A 22,346-nucleotide genomic window follows, 5' to 3' on the forward strand; every position below is an offset into this window, starting at 1 on the left:
AAGAATAATTTTTAATTTAAAAGTTTATTCTATTTTAATATTTATTTAAAATTTAGACAAATTTATTTTAAAATTTTTAGCTTAATGAATAAATCATAAGAATTCAAAGTAATAAGCAAGTGTCGTAAATCAAAAAGATTAGTAGTCTTTCATTTCTAATGATAAATAACTGGTGAAAAAAGGATGAATAAATATAAAATGTTTGAATAATATTATATATTTTATTATTTAATATTTCGAAAAAGTGTTTTTAACCTAAAATATAAATAGATAGATAGATTTTATTATTGATTTTATATTTATAAATATCATTCATATTTTTGTAATTAAATAAAGTATTAAAAAAAATAAAAAAATTAAATTTACTTAAATAAATTAAATCCTCTTAAGCAAACCCTCTGGTTTCTCCAAAAACGATCAAATAATTTGAAATTTTTAATGTTATATTACATTTTATTAAATTATATAAATGCCAAACTTTTATATGCCAGTTATATTTTAATCTTAAATATTATCCATCAATCAATCATATTTCTATCCTTTTTTTATTTATCATGATTAATTAATTAGATACCATGATTTAAATAAAACCTCAGGGAGAAATCAAGTTTTACTTTTAATTTTAACTTTTATGGTTAATGAAAACCACCAAAAATTAGAAAAAATATTGAATATTATATTTGAAGGCTTTTTATACTATATATTTATATATTAAATACAATTTATGAATTTTATTGAATCTTGCCTTTACATACTTGTTCATAAATACTTTAATTTATTTTTTTTATTTTAAATTAAGCATAATCCAGGTATTAAAATATAATGCAATCCAGTTCATCATATTTTAATACCTGGATTAGCAATAAATAAAAAATATATTTCATAATAAGTCAGGCAAACCATGAAATTTTTGTATGGCATCTTGCTATAATTAGAGATATTACAAATTTTCCTAAAATTACAGAGCTAAAACAGAAAAATCTACTTATAAACATTATTTTTATAATATTTAAGAACATTAACTACTAGGTTTTTTTCAAATATGACTAAATAAATTACTGGTCATCTCTAATTCCTACTATTTATTTTTTTAAGTATATTTTTTAAATACGAATATTAATTTTAAATAGTGAATGTTAAATTAATTTTCTGTGATATCTATCTCTTCATAAAACCAAATATATAAATTAATATTTGATAATTAATTAATTATTATATTTATTTGTTCTTTTTAACCATTTATTATTATTAATTAATTAATTAATTAATTAATTTTCATAAATCGCTATTCAATATTTTTGAAAAAAAAAAAAAATGATATAATAGATTAAAGAATATTATAATTTGGAAGAAGTAATTATTAATTTTTTAATTAAAATCCTTTAAATTTATATAAATTAATAAAAAAAGTTTTAAAGCTCTTCACTTTTATCTCATTAGGTTCTCCATATTAATTTGAGGTATATTTAATTAAAAAAATAACTTTTATTATTATTAATATTTTATATTTATTTAAATAAATAATTTTTATGAAAGTAATTATTAAATTGGTGATGAAGGTGCATCAAGCTTAGGTTCTGCTTTAGCAAATTGCATTAATCTCTCAAATTTGGCACTTGTCCTTAGGTAAAAACATTTTATTAGTTTTGGATTGTGATATTTTTAATTAGAAAAACTAATAAAAAACAATAAAGCTCTTTTTTCTTTTTCTTTTTAATGTGCTTGCTTTTTTTTGTTATTTCTTTGTTAATTTAGCTCATTATTTTATTTTCAATTTTTGCTTTTATTATTTATTTCTTATTATTTCATATATTTTGTTCATTTTTTCCTTCTAATAAACTATTTAATGATATATTTTTTCTTTAATATTTAAAAAGGTATAATTCAATTGGTGCAATTGGTGCATCAGGCTTAGGTTCTGCTTTAGCAAATTGCATTAATCTCTCAAATTTGACACTTGACCTTTAGTAAAAACAGTTTATTTGTTTTGGATTGTGATATTTTTAATTATAAAAACTAATAAAAAACAATAAAGCTCTTTTTTCTTTTTCTTTTTATTGTGCTTGCTTTTTTTTGTTCTTTCTTTGTTAATTTAGCTCATCATTTTATTTTCAACTTTTGCTTTTATTATTTATTTCTTATTATTTCATATTTTTTCTTCATTTTTTCCTTCTAATTAACTAATTAATGATATATTTTTTCTTCAATATTTAAAAAGGCGTAATAGAATTGGTGCAATTGGTGCATCAGGCTTAGGTTCTGCTTTAGCAAATTGCATTAATCTCTCAAATTTGACACTTGACCTTAAGTAAAAACAGTTTATTTGTTTTGGATTGTGATATTTTTAATTATAAAAACAATAAAGCTCTTTTTTCTTTTTCTTTTTAATGTGCTTGCTTTTTTTTGTTATTTCTTTGTTAATTTAGCTCATTATTTTATTTTCAACTTTTGCTTTTATTATTTATTTCTTATTATTTCATATATTTTGTTCATTTTTTCCTTCTAATAAACTATTTAATGATATATTTTTTCTTTAATATTTAAAAAGGTATAATTCAATTGGTGCAATTGGTGCATCAGGCTTAGGTTCTGCTTTAGCAAATTGCATTAATCTCTCAAATTTGACACTTGACCTTTAGTAAAAACAGTTTATTTGTTTTGGATTGTGATATTTTTAATTATAAAAACTAATAAAAAACAATAAAGCTCTTTTTTCTTTTTCTTTTTATTGTGCTTGCTTTTTTTTGTTCTTTCTTTGTTAATTTAGCTCATCATTTTATTTTCAACTTTTGCTTTTATTGTTTATTTCTTATTATTTCATATTTTTTCTTCATTTTTTCCTTCTAATTAACTATTTAGTGATATATTTTTTCTTTAATATTTGAAAAGTGAAAATTAAATTGGTGATAGAATAGAATAGAAATACTCGCACATATAAATGCACTCAGAATAAATCTTAAAAAATATTAATTTATGTTAGTTATATATAATTTTATTTAAGAATTTTAAAAATAGTTTTATTTATTTTATTAATTTTTCTTTTAACCTCTCATACTTAGAAGTGCACTTTTAATTTCTTTTATAAACCCTGTTTTAGCTTTCGACTCAGAATTAGATTTCTTGGGTTTAGCTGGTCTCGAACATTGAGAAAGTTTTTTTAAATTGGTGATGAAGGTGCATCAGGCTTAGGTTCTGCTTTAGCAAATTGCATTAATCTCTCAAATTTGACACTTGACCTTAAGTAAAAACAGTTTATTTGTTTTGGATTGTGATATTTTTAATTATAAAAACAATAAAGCTCTTTTTTCTTTTTCTTTTTAATGTGCTTGCTTTTTTTTGTTATTTCTTTGTTAATTTAGCTCATTATTTTATTTTCAACTTTTGCTTTTATTATTTATTTCTTATTATTTCATATTTTTTCTTCATTTTTTCCTTCTAATTAACTATTTAATGATATATTTTTTCTTTAATATTTAAAAAGGTATAATTCAATTGGTGCAATTGGTGCATCAGGCTTAGGTTCTGCTTTAGCAAATTGTATTAATCTCTCAAATTTGACACTTTACCTTTAGTAAAAACAGTTTATTTGTTTTGGATTGTGATATTTTTAATTATAAAAACTAATAAAAAGCAATAAAGCTCTTTTTCTTTTTCTTTTTATTGTGCTTGCTTTTTTTTTGTTCTTTTTTTGTTAATTTAGCTCATTATTTTATTTTCAACTTTTGCTTTTATTGTTTATTTCTTATTATTTCATATTTTTTCATCATTTTTTCCTTCTAATTAACTATTTAATGATATATTTTTTCTTTAATATTTGAAAAGTGAAAATTAAGTTGGTGATGAAGGTGCATCAGGCTTAGGTTCTGCTTTAGCAAATTGTATTAATCTCTCAAATTTGACACTTTACCTTAAGTAAAAACAGTTTATTTGTTTTGGATTGTGATATTTTTAATTATAAAAACTAATAAAAAACAATAAAGCTCTTTTTTCTTTTTCTTTTTCTTTTTATTGTGCTTGCTTTTTTTTGTTCTTTCTTTGTTAATTTAGCTCATTATTTTATTTTCAACTTTTGCTTTTATTATTTATTTCTTATTATTTCATATTTTTTCTTCATTTTTTCCTTCTAATTAACTATTTAATGATATATTTTTTCTTCAATATTTAAAAAGGCGTAATAGAATTGGTGATAAAGGTGCATCAGGCTTAGGTTCTGCTTTAGCAAATTGCATTAATCTCTCAAATTTAACACTTAAATTTTTGTAAAAACAGTTTATTTGTTTTGGATTGTGATATTTTTAATTATAAAAACTAATAAAAAACAATAAAGCTTTTTTTTTCTTTTTCTTTTTCTTTTTATTGTGCTTGCTTTTTTTTGTTCTTTCTTTGTTAATTTAGCTCATTATTTTATTTTCAACTTTTGCTTTTATTATTTATTTCTTATTAATTCATATTTTTTCTTCATTTTTTCCTTCTAATTAACTATTTAATGATATATTTTTTCTTTAATATTTGAAAAGTGGAAATTAAATTTGTGCAATTGGTGCATCAGGCTTAGGTTCTGCTTTAGCAAATTGTATTAATCTCTCAAATTTGACACTTGACCTTAAGTAAAAACAGTTTATTTGTTTTGGATTGTGATATTTTTAATTATAAAAACTAATAAAAAACAATAAAGCTCTTTTTTCTTTTTCTTTTTCTTTTTATTGTGCTTGCTTTTTTTTGTTCTTTCTTTGTTAATTTAGCTCATTATTTTATTTTCAACTTTTGCTTTTATTATTTATTTCTTATTATTTCATATTTTTTCTTCATTTTTTCCTTCTAATTAACTATTTAGTGATATATTTTACTTTAATATTTAAAAAGTTACAATAGAATTGGTGATAAAGGTGCATCAGGCTTAGGTTCTGCTTTAGCAAATTGCATTAATCTCTCAAATTTGACACTTGACCTTAAGTAAAAACAGTTTATTTGTTTTGGATTGTGATATTTTTAATTATAAAAACTAATAAAAAACAATAAAGCTCTTTTTTCTTTTTCTTTTTATTGTGCTTGCTTTTTTTTGTTCTTTCTTTGTTAATTTAGCTCATCATTTTATTTTCAACTTTTGCTTTTATTATTTATTTCTTATTATTTCATATTTTTTCTTCATTTTTCCCTTCTAATATGGTATTTTAAACTATAAAAATGAATATAACACAAAAAAGCTCTTTGAATATATTTGATAGCTTTATTTATTTTATTTTTTTATCTTTTTTATTCCACTCAAATTATTTTATGTATTAATTTAAAGAATAATTTTTAATTTAAAAATTTATTCTATTTTGATATTTATTTTAAAATTTACACAAATTTATTATAAAATGTTTAGCTCAATGAATGATTCATTAGAACTCAAGGTAAAAAGCAAGTATCTTAAATCAAAAAGATTAGTTGTCATTGATTTCATATGATAAACAAATGGCGAAAAAAGGATAAATAAAAATAAAATGTTTGAATTGTATTTTATATTTTATTATATAATATTTGAAAAAGTGTTTTTAACCTAAAATATAAATAGATAGATAGATTTTATTATTGATTTTATATTATTAAATATCATTCATATTTTTGTAAGTAAATAAATTATTTATAAAAAAAAAAATTAAATTTACTTAAATAAATTAAATCCTCATAAGCAAACTCTCTGGTTTCTCCAAAAATGATCAAATAATTTGAAACTTTTATTGTTATATTAAATCTTATTAAATTATATAAATGCCAAACTTTTTAGTTATATTTTAATCTTAAACATTATCCATCAATCATATTTCTATCCTTTTTTTATTTATCATGATTAATTAGATACTATGATTTAAATAAAACCTTAGGGAGAAATAAATTTTACTTTTTATTTATTTTTTTTTATTTTCTCAAATTTTAAATTTATCTTATGATCATTTTTTTCATTTTATATTTTTTAAAATTATAAAATAATTGTTTTTTTAAATTATCATTTATTCATTCATACAATACAAATTTGATTTTTTTATATTAGAATATTTAGAGTAAATTAAGGAATTTAAAAGTCGTTAATGCTGAATTTGGCTTTTTATAAGCTTATTTTATATCAAGAATTTATGTAATATTTTTTAATCTGATATTATAAATTTTATTATGTTTATCTTGTTTATTTTTTATTATAAAATGTTCTCTAAATATTCTAGAAAAATGCAAATCGGAGGTTTGCAGGTTTTGCTTTATTTATGGGTACTTTTGAAATAAATATGAATGTATTAGCAAAAAAATGCAAGATGTGAAAATGGATGCTGAAAATGATCTTTGTTTTTGGAGTCAATCATTAATTTTTTTTTTTTTGATATTTTAAATTTAGTTTAGTCGCTTTATAAAAGAATTTCCATTTTTTTTTATGTATTTATTTATTTACTTATATTGAATAAAAGATTTTAATCAAATAAAAAAAAAACAAAAAATAATAAATTAATTTAAAATTTTAATTTTATAAAATGTAAAAACACACACAAATCGTTTTTTGTAAATTTATATGGTAACTTACTCTAGGATAAAATGAGTGTAAAAATAATTAAAAAAAAAATAATTGTCTAAAATTAGAGTAAACATTCACAATAAATGTAATAAAATATAAAATTTAGCTACATAATTAAATACTTTATTTTGGGATACAAATATGTAAAATATGTAAAGAAAATATTTCAAGTTTGATTATTTATGACAATTTCATTTAGTTGTAAAAAAGTTTTACTCATCAATATTTTTACTATTTGATTTATTGAAAATACTTTTTATTTGGCTTTTCTTAATACTATCTTCTTCTTCTAACACTTCATCACTTTTAGATTTATAGGTTGATAGGAAACCCAATAGGAAGTTACTTTTATTGAATTAACTAAATTTTTAATGTTTTGGTGTATCTATAATTTGCTAAGTGTCAATTTATAGTGTTTCTGTTATAAGCTTATTTGAAAATTGCTGATTGGGATTTGGGAGAATCTAAATATCAAATTATCTTAAAAGATAGCCATTTAAGTCATATATTTTAATCCTATACTATCCCACACTTTTTTAGTCTGGCTTGCCTTTAATTTAAATATATGATTTCTAAAAATTAATTTACATCCATTCAGGTAGTCTTTCGTTTTCAGATAGTCCTTTCTCAACTTAATCTATTCCAAGAAGTTCTTATGCCTTTACACAGCAACGGCATAAAGTACCTTTTTCATAGAATTTTATAGCACGTATTAGATAAGAGTTGCAGTGAAAGGAATCGCCATATGAGACTTAAAAGAATTATCTTTTCTTAATTGTAATCCCAAGTGCGATAGCAAATAAATGCTATTCAATAAGAGGTAGATAAATAGATAAATCTTATATACTTAATTCATTATTTAATTGCTCTTGATTATTCTTTCTATTGTTTTATGCATTAGTCTTTTTTTTCATGTCTTCTGTTATCTCTTTAAATGCGAGCTTTATGCATTCATACTTTAATTGATATTAAGCTTAGTAATCCTCTTAATCTTACTAGACCTATTTAAAACCTACATATGCTCTGTACCAATCTATTTATTTGTATAAGAGAAGGGCCTTTTCTTAAAGTAAGGTAATAATTCTCTTTACAATTGGGTAATTTTCAACATAATATTCAGTTGCAAGTCCTTTAATCATAGTAGAAAGCAAAGAATTATGATTTTCTAGTTCTTTTTACAATTAATTTGTTAGTATTTTTCTTGAAGGGTTGACAGTTTGCTATTGCAAAATTATTAATTCTTTAATATATTTAAAATTTATTTATCCAGAGTTTTCAAAAAGTTACAAATTCTCAGTTAACGATTTGTTATTTGCATTTAAGTAACTCTTTTGCATGCTTTTACTATTTAAATCTTTGCATAAATTTTAAGCAAGTTTCTCCTGAAAATTTTTATTTTGTATAGATTGAGCCCTTAATCTAGATTACTATAAATTTCTTGGTGATTTATTCTGGCTGACATTTTTTTGAGAAGTTTGATGTTGTTTTATGTTATTTTCTTAAGAAAATACAGAGAGCTGTAAATCTCCTAATTTAGTTAAATTTTGATTATTTTATGGGGATAAATTTTATTCATAAACCTCATCATCATCTGATAGAACGCCTTATGGATAAAATGATTTTTGCATCTCTTCTTATAAAGAAGTCTCTGCCTTCAAATTAATTTGTTCGTTAAATTTATTGATTTGGAATATTGATGAATTTTATTTGTTGAAGAGATAATTTATTTATTACTAAATCTACTTTGGTTTTATCTGATTTTAAATTTCTTTCCATAATTGAATTGCAGTATTTAAAGTGTTTCCACTTATAAATATCTTTTTTTCATAATTTTCTTACTAATATGCTACTTCCTTTGTATATGTCAAGAAGTATCTAAATACTAGGTTGTAAAATATTGTTCTATATTTCCAAATTCCTAAAATTCCTAGCACAGGTCCAAGGATTTAAATAATAATTTAAATCACCAAATAAAACGGGATAATAGTAATATTCATTGTAAATTCATCTTATGCAACAGTATATCCATCTGTTGCTTCTATTAAAATAGTCTCACTCTAATAAAATAAGTTTGTTGAGGGAGTTCCTACAAGAGTTCTTTCATTTTATTAGAAAGAGAGCCAGTAGCCTGTTGGAATATTTTAATATTATCCATCACCATTTTTTATCTTTGCAGTGTAGGTTAGTTGAGGAGAGTCTAGACATTAGAAAACTTGATCACTAATTCTATAGCTTAATGGAGTTTAAACTGCTATTTAGCCTTTTGGAAACTAATTATTAAAATCATTTTATAGACTGTTTTTAAGTAAAACTTAAGATTGTAAAGAAATAAATTTAGATTTTTGTAATGAAAGAGTTTAAACATAATTGTAGTTAATTTGATCATTCACAATTATTTAAATCTCAGTTTAGTTTACATTTTGTGTATTGTTTAAAGATAATTTTATTGTTTGTTGCAAAGCTTGGTTAATATTAATCACAGAGCCTTGAAGCTGTATAGTATTTTATTCAGAATTAATGAGAACAAGTATTCCTGAATAAAGTTTATTAACAAACATTCCTTATGATGTGTTTATTGTTACAATTATAGAATTCTGATTTGAAGATATTGGGCTCACAGAATTAGATAAATCTACTATGAGGGAAGTTTGTGTATAAAATTAAATTGTATAGTTAATTATATTTTGATTTAAAGTTATTTGTATAAAACTTAAAACCTAACTTAATTAACCTGGCGTTTAATTCCACTTCTAAAGCACATTAAGAGAATTACTATCTAAGAATTAAAATGCATTTTAAGGGGAATATTAAGCAGATACAAAGCCGGCTGAATCTAAATATCCAACGTTAATGCATATTTATTTAATGTTCACAGAATCTTGTTCACTTATGTTAAGTAATTAGTTAGCAAAGGCGAAATCGTCTAACTGTTAGTAGCATAAAAACACTACCTGTTGAAGAGATTTGCTTTAATACATTCCATCGCTGTCTGCCACCAAAGATTCATTCGATGTTTATATACTTAAAACTTAATTTTATGAAGAAAACTATATCCAACTTGGTAATTCAAGTAAAGCATTGTTAAAATAATATTAAGCTTTCCTAATTTAAATACTTTTAGATTAGTAAATATTAACTAAATAAATCTAAATATAATCTCCTACTTAAAAAGATCTATTACTTGGTATTAATTCTTTTTAGTATAAATTTGAATTTGAAATTTATTGCAGTTTATAAATAGAGGAGTGGAAAATTATTGGACTTTAGAGAAAGCATTAGTATATTGCGAGCTATGATAAAGCAAATATATATGAGTAATCAGGAGCAGCAACCATCCAACAAGTAGGATCATTATCAGGAAGGGAAAGAATTTGCAATATTACTGGATTAGATTTATCAACTATACTCACTAAAATTAATGAATCTATCTCTTCAGTTGAAATTATTAGGTAGTTATCGTTATTTATAAGTATTGCCTATCCAGCAACACCTCTAGTTGAAAAGTTTGAAACAAATGTGACACTTCTATCAGAATTAAAGCTATAAATAAAGACACCTTTAAAACTAACACACAAAATAATATATTTTCCATCTGAAGACATTCTATTATAATTTATTAATATTTTAGTAAGAGAAAATAGGAAAATTGCTTTTACTAAAATTAAATATATAAGTGCTTGAATTAATTTACATTTATCTTTTACACCATTAAAATCTGAAATACAATTACTTAAAATAGAGTGGGTAAGATTTAAAATTAATCTTCTTAATTGCCAGTATGATTAAAGTAAAGATAAAGTAGAATTATCAAAAAGTTATTTTTATATTTTTTTAATGGCGATTAATGAGAATAAAACATTTTAATGAAGGGGGGAAAAAAAAATTTAATTTTATTTAATTTGCTATAGTTTAACGAAAAAAAATGATTTAAAAATTAAAAATAAATTGAAAAAGTAATTTTTTTCTCAATTTAAATATGCTTAAAGATAAAGAGGGAGTGAATTAATGAATAAATGAAGAATTATCATTGTGTACCAAAGAGGGGGAAATTTTTCCTGCTCAAGTTAATTATCATGTATTATTAAAATTGCTATAAACTAAAAAAAAATGAATGTACGTAAATGAATATGTAATTCCAAGATTTAGCTTGAAAAACAAATAAGGATTAGATGGGTCTTAGATGTCTGCAAAAGCAATACCATAGGATTCAGGATTTAACAATAAAGTTTTTTCATCATTAGATACCGCAAGAGTGTAAAGGCTTGAATCACCTTCTAAGTAGACTTAAGTATCTATTACAGAAATAACTTTAGGATTCAAAGGGTCACTTGTGTCGATAATAATTACATTTATTACATTAGCAACAAAACCTAAATTTCCTTTTTAATTGAAAGCTATTTGCTCAAACCTGTAATTAGATTAGCCAAGAGTAATGCCTGTCTTTACTATCTTTGGCGCATTTATATCTTAGCAATCAACTATTTAGAAACCTTGCGATTCTAAGCTTTGATAGAATATAGTAGTATTTGGAACTCTAGTTTAAAAGGAAACAGAAATGTTTGGATCATTACTGTTTAACTATGATTCTAATTATAGAATTCCATTACCTTTATATTCGAAAAATGTGCTTCCATAACTGTACCTTGAAACATATAAAATATTTTCAGGTGTCTAAAAATACATTTAGTTATCAAAACTACCACCAGGAGGCTTAAAGAATGAATTACTGACAAGCTAATAGTTATTGAGTAGGAGGTTAGGCACATCTAAATTTAAGTTTGGAGTAGTTTTTTAAAAAATTTGAACATTGAACCAGTTCGAATAAAATATGTAATTTCCATCATCACTTAGCTTTAAATCTGCACAAGTTCCGCCAGTCTAAATCACTTAAAAGGGCTCTAACATTTTTTATCTGATATCAAATACTACAACTCCTATCGAACTCAATTAAGTATACAAGAAATTCTAATCAAGTGAAAGAACAAATTTATTTCCTAATGGACTAGAAGGATAGGTATCTAGTAGAGCTATTTTACTTGGATCACATGTAACTCCATTATAAGATTTAATATAATCTTAAATATCTACCATCATGTATTAGATATATTATATTTAGATTACAAGTATGCTTTCTTGAATTACCTTAAAAGAACTAATAGTAGAACCTTGACCTGGTGAGTATGAGCAAATATTATTTAACTTACCTTTCTATAAATCTTCAATACTTTGTTAGTAGAAGTTTATTAAGCTATAACTTTAAACACAAAGTATTGAATTCTAAAATGCAAATTAAATATCAAATATGTTAAAATCGTCTATTTCAACTGTTTAGATAACACTAATATTGCTATTTGTCAATGTAATCAGCTTGAAGTTATTGATGCATGCTAAGAAAGTTAAATTAAATTGTTAAAATTAAATTACTTAAATAACATAGTCTTATTCATCTTTAAATGTAATATTTTGTGTTTAAAATAATGGAAATTGAGATTAAGATAAATCTAAGATATCAAGAAACCCAGAATTATAGCTAACCCAAAGATATTTATTTGAGTCTGTTATACTAAGTGAGAGAACTTATCCTTTTTTTAGGGAGTAAGGGTAGAGATTTAAAAGTTAAATGCCTTCTTAAACATTTGTCACATCATAAATTCCAAAACCGCATTTCTACAAGTTGACAGCAAGCAAGTTTCTTTAGCTGTTACTAAAAATAGTCATTATATCAGATGAGCCATTCTTACAGGGAATAGTTGGATCAATCACAGCTTTTGGAAAAGGTTCAAACACAGGGAGAGAGTTATCGTAAAGGCGAGAATCGTAGCAAAGTAGGAATTCAATTAAAAAATTGAAAAATATTAAAAGCTAAAAGAAATTCATATACTAATATAAAAGCAAAGGCTTTCTAATTTTTAATCAACCAGAAAAACTTACTTGATCAAATATGTTTGTTTTTTTCACTTTTTTGTTTCTCACTAATCTATTTTCTTTTTCTTCTTATATAAATTATTAAATAAACAATTATAAAATATGTAAATAAATATAATATATAAAATATGAACTAACCTAACCTAACTCAACTTAACTATGTTTTTTTTAATTTATCAATTTATTATTTTTAAAATTTACCTTAGTAAAAAGAAAAAAGGTTATTTTAATCAAACACATCTTAAATATATATATATTCAAAAGGTTTAATTTCTAGGAGTTTTCTTCAATTACTATGCTAATTAGTAATCATTTGAAGGAAGATGTTGATTTCAAGCTTTTATATAAGCTCAAAGAATTTTCTTTTGAAATCTAAAAATAGATAAAATTTATTTATTTTTCATTTAAAATTTATGGTTTGAAAATTAACTTTTTGTTTTTACTGTTAGATTTAATATTAAAAATTTAATTTTTATTTTGTCAGATTGTTGTTAAGAATTCATACAGTTGCCATAAAGTCAAATAACAAACATGAATTTATAAAATTTATAAACTTCAAATTATATTTATTCATGCACTTCTAGCAAGAATAACGAGTCTAAAATTTTTTTTGTTAACGTTTTTAACACATATTTTCATCTGTTCTGTATTATTTTAATTTAATATGATCATCTAATTCTAAAACTTAATCTCTAGGAATATGAATTGTTTATGAGTTTCATTATGAATTTAAATTTTTATATAATTTTTCTGCGTTTATGTTAAATTTACTAAAAAAAATCTGTTTTCTAGGACTTTCATTGGTTGTGTATTGTTATTACTTTAATTATCAATCTTTTAACGATATCGTTTTGTTGATGGTAACACTTAGACATCAAGTATCTCAAAAGATAACCATCAAGATCTTATATTTTAAATCTATATTAACCAATATGTTTTTAATCAAAAGTTACTTTAAAAATAATTTCACTTTTCTAAGAATCTATTTACTTCCATTTAGGTAGTCTCTATTACCGGTAAGCCCTCTTAGTTAAGAACTAAAATCTTTTGGGTACCAACACAGCAATTATTGATAACGATTTTCTCAAAGCTTTCATTCAACTAATCTATAATGAATAACAAATGAAACAATATCATTTAGCTCCTTCAAAAAATTTTCTCTTTTTACTGGAGAATCCAAGAGCAACAGTAAATAGATATTATTCTATATAAGAGATCAATAGATGAATACTTCTTTTAAATATATATTTACTTATTCATTTTATTATTGACTTTATTAATTTTTTATTTACTTTATTTTACTCATTTATCATATCTTAATTTCTTAAAAATCTAGTTTAAGACAATCTTCATCAAGCTTGTGTGTGGGAAAATATGTATCTAAAACCTTCTCTTTTGTTTAAACGCTTAATCTGGCAACAGATAGGAGAGCATTCTATTAAATACTTGGCCGCTAAATATTACAAGATAATAGAAATTCTTGATTTATTATCATTTAATTGTTTAAGAATATTTTTGCTGATAATCTTATCCTTCTATTAAGTTCTATTCTTGTGCTTCTAGATTGCTAAGATTCTGATATGCTAATAATCTATTTGGCTGCTTTTTAAAAATAATAGCTAATTTTTATTTTATTTGGGGGTTGATTATGGTCTCATTCTTTCATTAAATGTAATTTATCTTATTAAGTTAAAAGTGAAATTAACTTAATAAGATTGATTTTTCTTATTTGAAGTAGGCGATTGGTTTATTTCATAAGTGCTATTACTAAGGCTTTTATTTTGTTTTGAAATTATAGAATTCTTTAACGAATATTACTTTTTCATATTGCTTTTACCCTCATTTTAATAATCTATTTAATCATCAAGATAATAAATTTGATTTTGATGGTTAACTGATTTTTAATGCTCCTCAAAAAATGTAATATTAGAATCACTTTTCTTTAAGAAATAACTATAAAATTTTCATGATACAAAATCATTAATTTTATTTAGCTAAAATACATGACTCATTTCAGATTGAGCATACTTCTATTAGAATTTACTTTAAGCAGGTTGCTGTCATAGTTAAACAGAAGTATCAAGTAAATTAATAATTAATATTTTTGTTTTCATAATACTCAGTTAGGTATACAATTTCCTTTGAGTATATTAAGAAATGTCTAAATGCAATATTGTAAAATAATATAGTCCTATATTTCCATTAACCTAAAATTCCTAAAAGGAGGCCAAGAATGAATATAATTATTTAAAGTACTAGGAAAAAAGGGACTATTGAAAACTAAATTAGTGATTAGTCATATATTATGGTGTAATCATCTGTAGCCTTTTTTTGAATTACAAATTATTGATTAAATATACTAGTAGATGAAGTTCCTACTAAAATTTTTCCTTACAAGAAAAAGTTAACCAATAATCAGGAGGAAGTTCTTCAAATTATCCATTTTTTTTATAATATTTTTGCAGTAAATTAAAGCGAATTGAATCTGCACATTTAAATAGATTGGAGCTTATTTCATAATTAAAAAGAGTTTGAACAGCAAGCTATCAATTTTTTTAATACTAATTAAATTCTTATTGAAGAGTATTAGCTACTAAAATAGGAGACAGACTGTAAAGAGATAAAAATAGTTTCTTTTAATAGGTGGGCTTAATTAATGTTTTACTTCATTTTATAGCAGTCACTTCTACTTTACTAGGCATAAATAGAGATTCATTTATTTGGAGAGTTTTATTGTATTCTATAACACTGAGTTTATACTAGAAACAGAACCTTGCAATTACATAATATTCTACTCAGAATTTATAAGTACTAAAATACCTCTACATTTAATTTATTTACAAACAATCCATAAGATACTTGAAGATTCACAATTAGTTAAAATTAGTTAGATGAAATAGGGTTAGCTGAATAGGGAAAATCAACTATTAATGAAGGCTGAATGTAAAACTGTACTTCATAATTTTTTATATTTTAGTTTTCAGTGAACTAAATAAAAATAATTAGTTTCTAGTACTAATCATTTATATATATTTAATTTCACTTTTTCAAAATTTATAAGGACTAGTTATCTAACAGATTAAACTCATTTTGAGGGAAAGATTTAGTTGAAACAAAATCAGATTTTTCTAAATATCTTGTTCTCATGCACGCCTATTAGAAATTTATGGAGTCAGCATAAGTAATATTTAAATTTGATTTAGTAAATGCATCATCACCTATTCCATAATAGCTCAAAATTATGACTTATTAAAGAGTTTTAGATAGATATTACCAATTGTCGTCTACTATTCAAGATTCTTTCGAGGCTTAGATACTTAAAACTAAATTTGAAGGAGAATATTCCATCCAACTTGGCAAATTTTAAATTATAAAATTTTAATAGTAGAAAGCACTTATATACTCAAACCTTTTGTCATATAAATATTAATTAAATAAATTAAAATTTTTCACCTACTTGGAAAGTTGGAAAGGTTACCCTGTTTGAAGCAATTAACGAAGGTATTAATTAGAGTTGGGGATTGATACTAGCCTATAGATTTAAGAATGAATTATAATTTAATTCTAAGTAAAATATTTGTATTAAGCTTTTTATGCGTATACAAATAAAACGATTAGTCTTGATATCGAAGTAGCCAATATATTGAATTATTAAGTAATAAAGGAATAATTTAAATTATTTCTGGATTCTTTTTATCTACCAAGCCAACTAAAATAATGGAATCAATTTCTGTTGTTGTGATTATTAAATAAATAGTCTTAGTTACTAAAAGCAAATAACACCTTATATTCGAACTCAAGAAAGTAAATTTAAGCTACTACATTTATTTACTATTTCATAGATAAAAACTCCTTGATATCCAACACCGCAGACAAGATATTAACTATCCTGAGTTTTTCTATCTTATAAGATTATTCAGAGTATTTTAAAATAAATTTATTTATATTATATTTAAAACTAATTTTCATAAAAATAGATTAATTTTTTAAACAATGAAGTAACATCAAAAAAATATTAAGAAATTTCAAATAAAATACCAAATAATTACTAAGAATTAAAAATTTAAAAAATGAATAAAATTGATTATATATATATATATAGCTAAATGCCTAATTAAAATCTAGTGGTTTGGGTATTAATTAGTTTAAAATTAAATAAAAATTTAAATTAGAGGACATATTAATTTATAAACCCTAGTAATAAGGTATTAAATACTAAAGCTTGTCTACATATTTTTATTTTGTGATACACATATATAAAAGATATATAAAAAAAAAATACTAAAATTTATAATTATTTCATTAATTTGTAAAAAAGTTTTATTCATCAATATTTTTACTATTTGATTTATTCATAATGTTTTTTATTTTGCTTGTTTTAATATTATCTGCTTCTTCTTCTAACACTTCATCACTTTTAGTTTTATGGGTTTATATGGCACTTAATATGAAGTTACTTCTATTGAATTAAGTAAATTTTTAATTTTTTGGTGTATCTATTATATATTGCTAAGATTCTATTTCTGGTGATTTCGTTATTAGCCTATTTGTTAATTGCTGGTTTGGGAGAATTTAAATATCAAATTACCTTAATAGATAGCCATTTAAGTCATATATTTTAATCCTATACTATCCCACACTTTTTTAGTCTGGTTTACCTTTTATTTAAATATATGACTTCTAATAATTAATTTACATCCATTCAGGTAGTTTTTCATTTTCAGAGAGCCCTTTTTCTACTTAGTCTATTCCAAGAAATTATTATGCCTTTACGCAGAAGCGGCACAAAATACCTTTTTCATAGAACTTTATAGCACGTATTTGGTAAGAATTGCAGTGAAAGGAATCGCCATAAGATACTTAAAAGAACTTTCTTTTCTAAATTGTAACCCCTAGTGCGATAGCAAATAAATGCTATTCAATAAGAGGTAAATAAATAGATAAATCAAATGTACTTAATCCAATCTTTAGTAGTTCTTAATTATTATTTCTTTGGTTTTAAGGATGAGTTTCTTTTTTCATATCTTCTGTTATCTCTTTAAATGCAAGCTTTATGCATTTATACTTTAATTGATATTAAGCTTAGTAATCCTCTTAGTCTTACTAAGCCTATTTAAAACCTACATATGCTCTATACCAATCTATTTTTTTGAATAAGAGAAGGGCCTTTTCTTAAAGTAAGATTACAATTCTCTTTACTATTGGGTAATTTTCAACAAAATATTCAGCTGCAAGTCCTTTAATCATAGTCGAAAGCAAAGAATTATGATTTTCTAGTTCTTTTTACAATTCTTTTGTTAGTATTTTTCTTGCAGGATTCGCAGTTTACTATTGCTAAATTATTAACTCTTAAATATATTTAAAATTTATTTAGCCAGAACTTTCAAAAAGTGAAAAATTTAGATTTAGCGAATTTTGATTTTGATTTAATTAACTTTATTATATGCTTTTACTATTTAGAATTTTGCATAAATTTTAGGTGATCTTTTACTGATAGTTTTTATTTTACACAGATTGTGCCCTTAATCTAGATTACTTAAGATTTCTCGGTGATCTATTCTAGCTTTAATTTTTATTGGATGTTTGTTTGATGATATTTTCTTAAGAAAATACAGAGAGCTGTAAATCTCCTAACTTAGTTAAGTTTTCATCATTTTATGGGGATAAAATTTATTCATAACCCTCATCATCTGCTTATAGAATACCTAATGGATAAATTGATTTTTTCATCTCTTCTTATAAAGAATTATCTGCCTTTTAATTAACTTATTCGTTAAATATATTAATTTGAAGCAATGATATATTTTATTTGTTAAAGACTTAATTTATTTATTACTATATGTACTTTGGTTTTATCTGATTTTAAATTTCTTTCCATAATTAAATTGCAATATTTAAAGTGTTTCCACTTATAAATATCTTTTTTTCAAAATATTCCTATTAATATGCTACTTCCTTAGTGTATGTCAAGAAGTATCTAAATACTAGGTTGTAAAATACTGTTCTGTACTTCCAGATCCCTAAAATTCCTAATAGGGGCCCTAGGATTTAAATAATAATTTATATCACCAAATAAAATGGGATTATTGTAATGGTCATTGTAAATTCATCAGATGCAACTGAGTATCCATCTGTTGCTTCAATTAAAATAGTCTCGCTTTAATAAAATAAGTTTGTTGAGGGAGTTCCTACAAGAGTTCTTTCATTTGATTAAAAAGAGAGCCAGTAACCTGTTGGAATATTTTAATATTATCCATTACTCTGTTTTATCTTTGCAGTGTAGGTTAGTTGAGGAGAGTCTAGACATTAGAAAACTTGATCACTAACTCTATAACTTAATGGACTTTAAACAGCTATTTAACCTTATGGAAACTAATTATTAAAATCATTTTGTAGACTGTTTTGTAGTAAAACTAAAGACTGCAAAGAAATAAATTTAGATTTTTATAATGATAGATTTTAAACATAATTGTAGTTAATTTGATCATTCACGATTATTTCAATTTCAGTTTAGTTTACACTTTGTGTGTTACTTAACGACAATTTAATTGTTTACTCCAAAGCTTGATTAACATTAATCACAGAACCTTGAAGCTGTATAGTATTTTATTCAGAGTTAATGAGAACAAGTATTCCTGAATAAAGTTTATTAACAAACTTTCCTTATGATGTGTTTATTGTTACAATTATAGAATTCTGATTTGAAGATATTGGGCTCACAGAATTAGATAAATCTACTATGAGGGATGTTTGTGTATAAAATTAAATTGTATAGTTAATTATATTCTGATTTAAAGTTATTTATATAAAACTTAAAACCTAACTTAATTAGCCTGGTGTTTAGTTCCACTTCTAAAGCACGTTCAGAGAATTAGAGTCTAAGAATTAAAATGCATTTTAAGGGGAGTAATAAGCAGATACATAACCAGCCGAATCTAAATATCCAACATTTATACATATTTATTTAATTTTCACAGAATCATCTTAATTAATGTTAAGAAATTAGTTAACAAAGGCTGAGTCATCTAACTGTTAGTAGCATAAAAACACTACCTATTAAAGAGATTTACTTTAATACATTCCATTGCTATCTGCCACCAAAGATTCGTTGGACGTTTATATACTTAAAACTTAGTTTTATGGAGAAAACTATATCCAACTAGGTAATTCTAGTAAAACATTGTTAAAGTAATATTAAGCTTTTTTAATTTAAATACTTTTAGATTAGTAAATATTAACTAAATAAATTTGAATATAATCTCCCACTTAAAAAGTCATATTACTAGGTATTAATTATTTTTAGTATAAATTTGAATTTGATATTTTTTTCAGTTTATAAATAGAAGAGTGGAAAATTATTGGACTTTAGAGAAAGCATTAATACAATGCCAGCTAAGATAAAGCAAATATATAAGAGTAATCTGGTGCAGCAACCATCCAACAAGTAGGGTCATTATCAGGAAGGGAAAGAATTTGCAAAATTACTGGATTCGATTTGTCAACAACACTCACTAAAATTAATGAATCTATCTCTTCAGTCGAAACAATTAGGTAGTTATCTTTATTTAGTAGTATTGCCTAACCAGCAACTCCTCTAGTTGAAAATTTCGAAACAAATGTGATACTTCTATCAGAATTAAAGCTATAAATATAGACACCTTAAAAACTAACACTGAAAAAAATATATTTTCCATCTGATGATAATCTTTTGTATATATTTTTAATATTTTATTAAGAGAAAATAGTAAATTTCCTTTAATTAAAATTAAATATTTAAGTGCTTAAGTGAATTTAAATTAATATTTTTAATCCTTAAAATATTTAATAAAATTATTGAAATTTAAATTTGAGTAGGTACTTGATCAACAAAATATTTAATAAATAAAAAATAAATTAGAATTTTTAACAAAAATTTTGCAGTTTTATCAATTTAGCCCAAAACTCCCCCCACCCCCCACTTTTTTTTGAGATTAATTGTAAAACATTTTAAAAATTATAACTAATTAAAAAAAATGAGTGTACGTAAATGAATATGTAATTCCAAGATTTAGCTTGTAAAACAAGTAAGGGTTAGACGGATCTTAGATGTCTGCAAAAGCAATACCATAGCTTTAAGGATTCAATATTAAAGTTTTTTCATCTATAGAAAGTCCAAGAGTGTAAAGGCTTGAATCACCTTATAAGTAGACTGAAGTATTTATTACTGAAATTACTTTAGGATTCAATGGGTCACTTGTGTCGATAATAATTACATTCAATACATTAGCAACAAAACCTAAATTTCCTTTTTAATTGAAAGCTATTTGCTCAAACCTGTAATTAGATTAGCCAAGAGTAATGCCTGTCTTTACTATCTTCGGGGCATTTATATCTTTGCAATCCACTATTTAGAAACCTTATGACTCTAAACTTTGATAGAATATACTAGTATTTGGAACTCTAGTTTAAAAGGATACAGAAATGTTTGGATCATTACTGTTTAACTATGATTCTAATTACAGTATTCCATTTCCTTTATATTAGAAAAATGCACTTCCATAACTGTACCTTGAAACATACAAATTATTTTCAGGCGTCTAAAAATACATTTAGTTATCAAAACTACCACCAGGAGGCTTAAAGAATGAATTGCTAACAAGCTAATAGTTATTCAATAGGAGGTTAGGTACATCTAAGTTTAAGTTTGGAGTAGTTTTTAAAAAAATTTGTACATTGAACCAGTTAGAATAAAATATGTAATTTCCATCATCACTTAGCTTTAAATCTGCACAAGTTCCACCAGTCTAAATAATTTAAAAGGGCTCAAACATTTTTTATCTGATATCAAATACCACTACCCCTATCGAACTCAATTAAGTATACAAGAAATTCTAATCAATTGAAAGAGCAAATTTATTTCCTAATGGACTTGAAGGATATGTATCAAGTTGTACTATTTTACTTGGATCGCATGTAACTCCATCGTAAGAATTAATGTAACCTTAAATATCAACCATGATGTATTAGATATATTATATCTATATTACTAGTATATTTTCATGAATTACCTAGAATGAACTCAAAGTAGAACCTTGGCCTGGTGAGTATGAGCAAATATTATTGAATTTACCTTTCTTTAAATCTTCAATACTTTATTAGTAGAAGTTTATTAAGCTATAGCTTTGAACACAAAGAATTGTATTCTACAATGCAAATTAAATATCAAAGATGTTAAAATCATTTACTTCAACTGTTTAGATAATACTAATATTGTCATTAGTCAATGAAATCAGTTTGAAGTTATTAATGCATGTTAAAAATGTTAAGTTAAATTGTTAAAAATAAATAACATTCATAACATAGTCTTATTAATCTTTAAATGTAATATTCTGTGTTAAAACTATTGGAAATTATGATTAAGATACATCTTAGATATCAAGAAACCCTGAATTATAACTAACCCAAAGGTATTTATTTGAGTCTGTAATACTTAGAGAGAGAACTTACCCTTTTTTTGATGAGTAGGGGTAGAAATTTACAAGTTAAACACCTACTTAAACATTTGTCACATCATAGATTCCAAAGCCGCATTTCTGCATGCTGACGGCGAGTAAATTTCTTTAGCTGTTTCTAAAAGTAGTCATTACATCTGATGAGCCATTCTTACAAGGAATAGTTGGATCAATCACAGCTTTTGGAAATGGTTCAAACACTGGGAGTGATTTATCGTAAAGGCGAGAATCGTAGCAAAGTAGAAATTCAATTAAGCAATTTAAAAATATAAAAAGCTAAAAGAAATTCATATACTAATATCAATTAAATAAATACAAAGTCTATCTAATTATTAATCAGTCAAGAAATTTATTTAAATGAATTAAGATTATTTTTTTCACTTTTT

At 23.5% G+C, this 22,346-nt stretch overlaps 4 protein-coding genes across 4 annotated transcripts; 1 reads left to right on the forward strand and 3 right to left on the reverse strand. All coding sequences in view use genetic code 6, as the record gives it.

Moving 5' to 3' along the window:
• Positions 1–1,314: 1,314 nt before the first annotated feature.
• On the forward strand, positions 1,315–4,984 carry TTHERM_001285839 (cyclic nucleotide-binding domain protein, putative; the record flags this gene model as incomplete). Its single annotated transcript, XM_012799078.1, has 12 exons — positions 1,315–1,353; positions 1,411–1,460; positions 1,537–1,626; positions 1,878–1,967; positions 2,219–2,308; positions 2,549–2,638; positions 3,002–3,241; positions 3,482–3,571; positions 3,823–3,912; positions 4,170–4,259; positions 4,518–4,607; positions 4,864–4,984. The coding sequence occupies 12 exons, from the start codon at positions 1,315–1,317 to the stop codon at positions 4,982–4,984; spliced, it is 1,170 nt and encodes a 389-aa protein (XP_012654532.1).
• A 1,751-nt stretch (positions 4,985–6,735) lies between these two features.
• On the reverse strand, positions 6,736–12,421 carry TTHERM_01285840 (hypothetical protein; the record flags this gene model as incomplete). The annotated part of the gene is made up of 2 exons (XM_001029823.2): positions 6,736–10,147; positions 10,662–12,421. 2 exons carry the CDS (start codon positions 12,419–12,421, stop codon positions 6,736–6,738), a joined length of 5,172 nt encoding a protein of 1,723 aa, XP_001029823.2.
• An 845-nt stretch (positions 12,422–13,266) lies between these two features.
• TTHERM_01285850 (hypothetical protein) lies at positions 13,267–13,775 on the reverse strand (the record flags this gene model as incomplete). Its single annotated transcript, XM_001029824.2, has 4 exons — positions 13,267–13,387; positions 13,440–13,575; positions 13,638–13,702; positions 13,762–13,775. The coding sequence occupies 4 exons, from the start codon at positions 13,773–13,775 to the stop codon at positions 13,267–13,269; spliced, it is 336 nt and encodes a 111-aa protein (XP_001029824.2).
• A 2,993-nt stretch (positions 13,776–16,768) lies between these two features.
• On the reverse strand, positions 16,769–22,251 carry TTHERM_01285860 (hypothetical protein; the record flags this gene model as incomplete). The annotated part of the gene is made up of 3 exons (XM_001029825.2): positions 16,769–19,668; positions 19,753–20,174; positions 20,492–22,251. 3 exons carry the CDS (start codon positions 22,249–22,251, stop codon positions 16,769–16,771), a joined length of 5,082 nt encoding a protein of 1,693 aa, XP_001029825.2.
• Positions 22,252–22,346: the final 95 nt, after the last annotated feature.

Source organism: Tetrahymena thermophila (genome assembly GCF_000189635.1).
Source record: "Tetrahymena thermophila SB210 genomic scaffold scf_8254521, whole genome shotgun sequence".
Lineage (NCBI taxonomy): Eukaryota > Ciliophora > Oligohymenophorea > Hymenostomatida > Tetrahymenidae > Tetrahymena > Tetrahymena thermophila.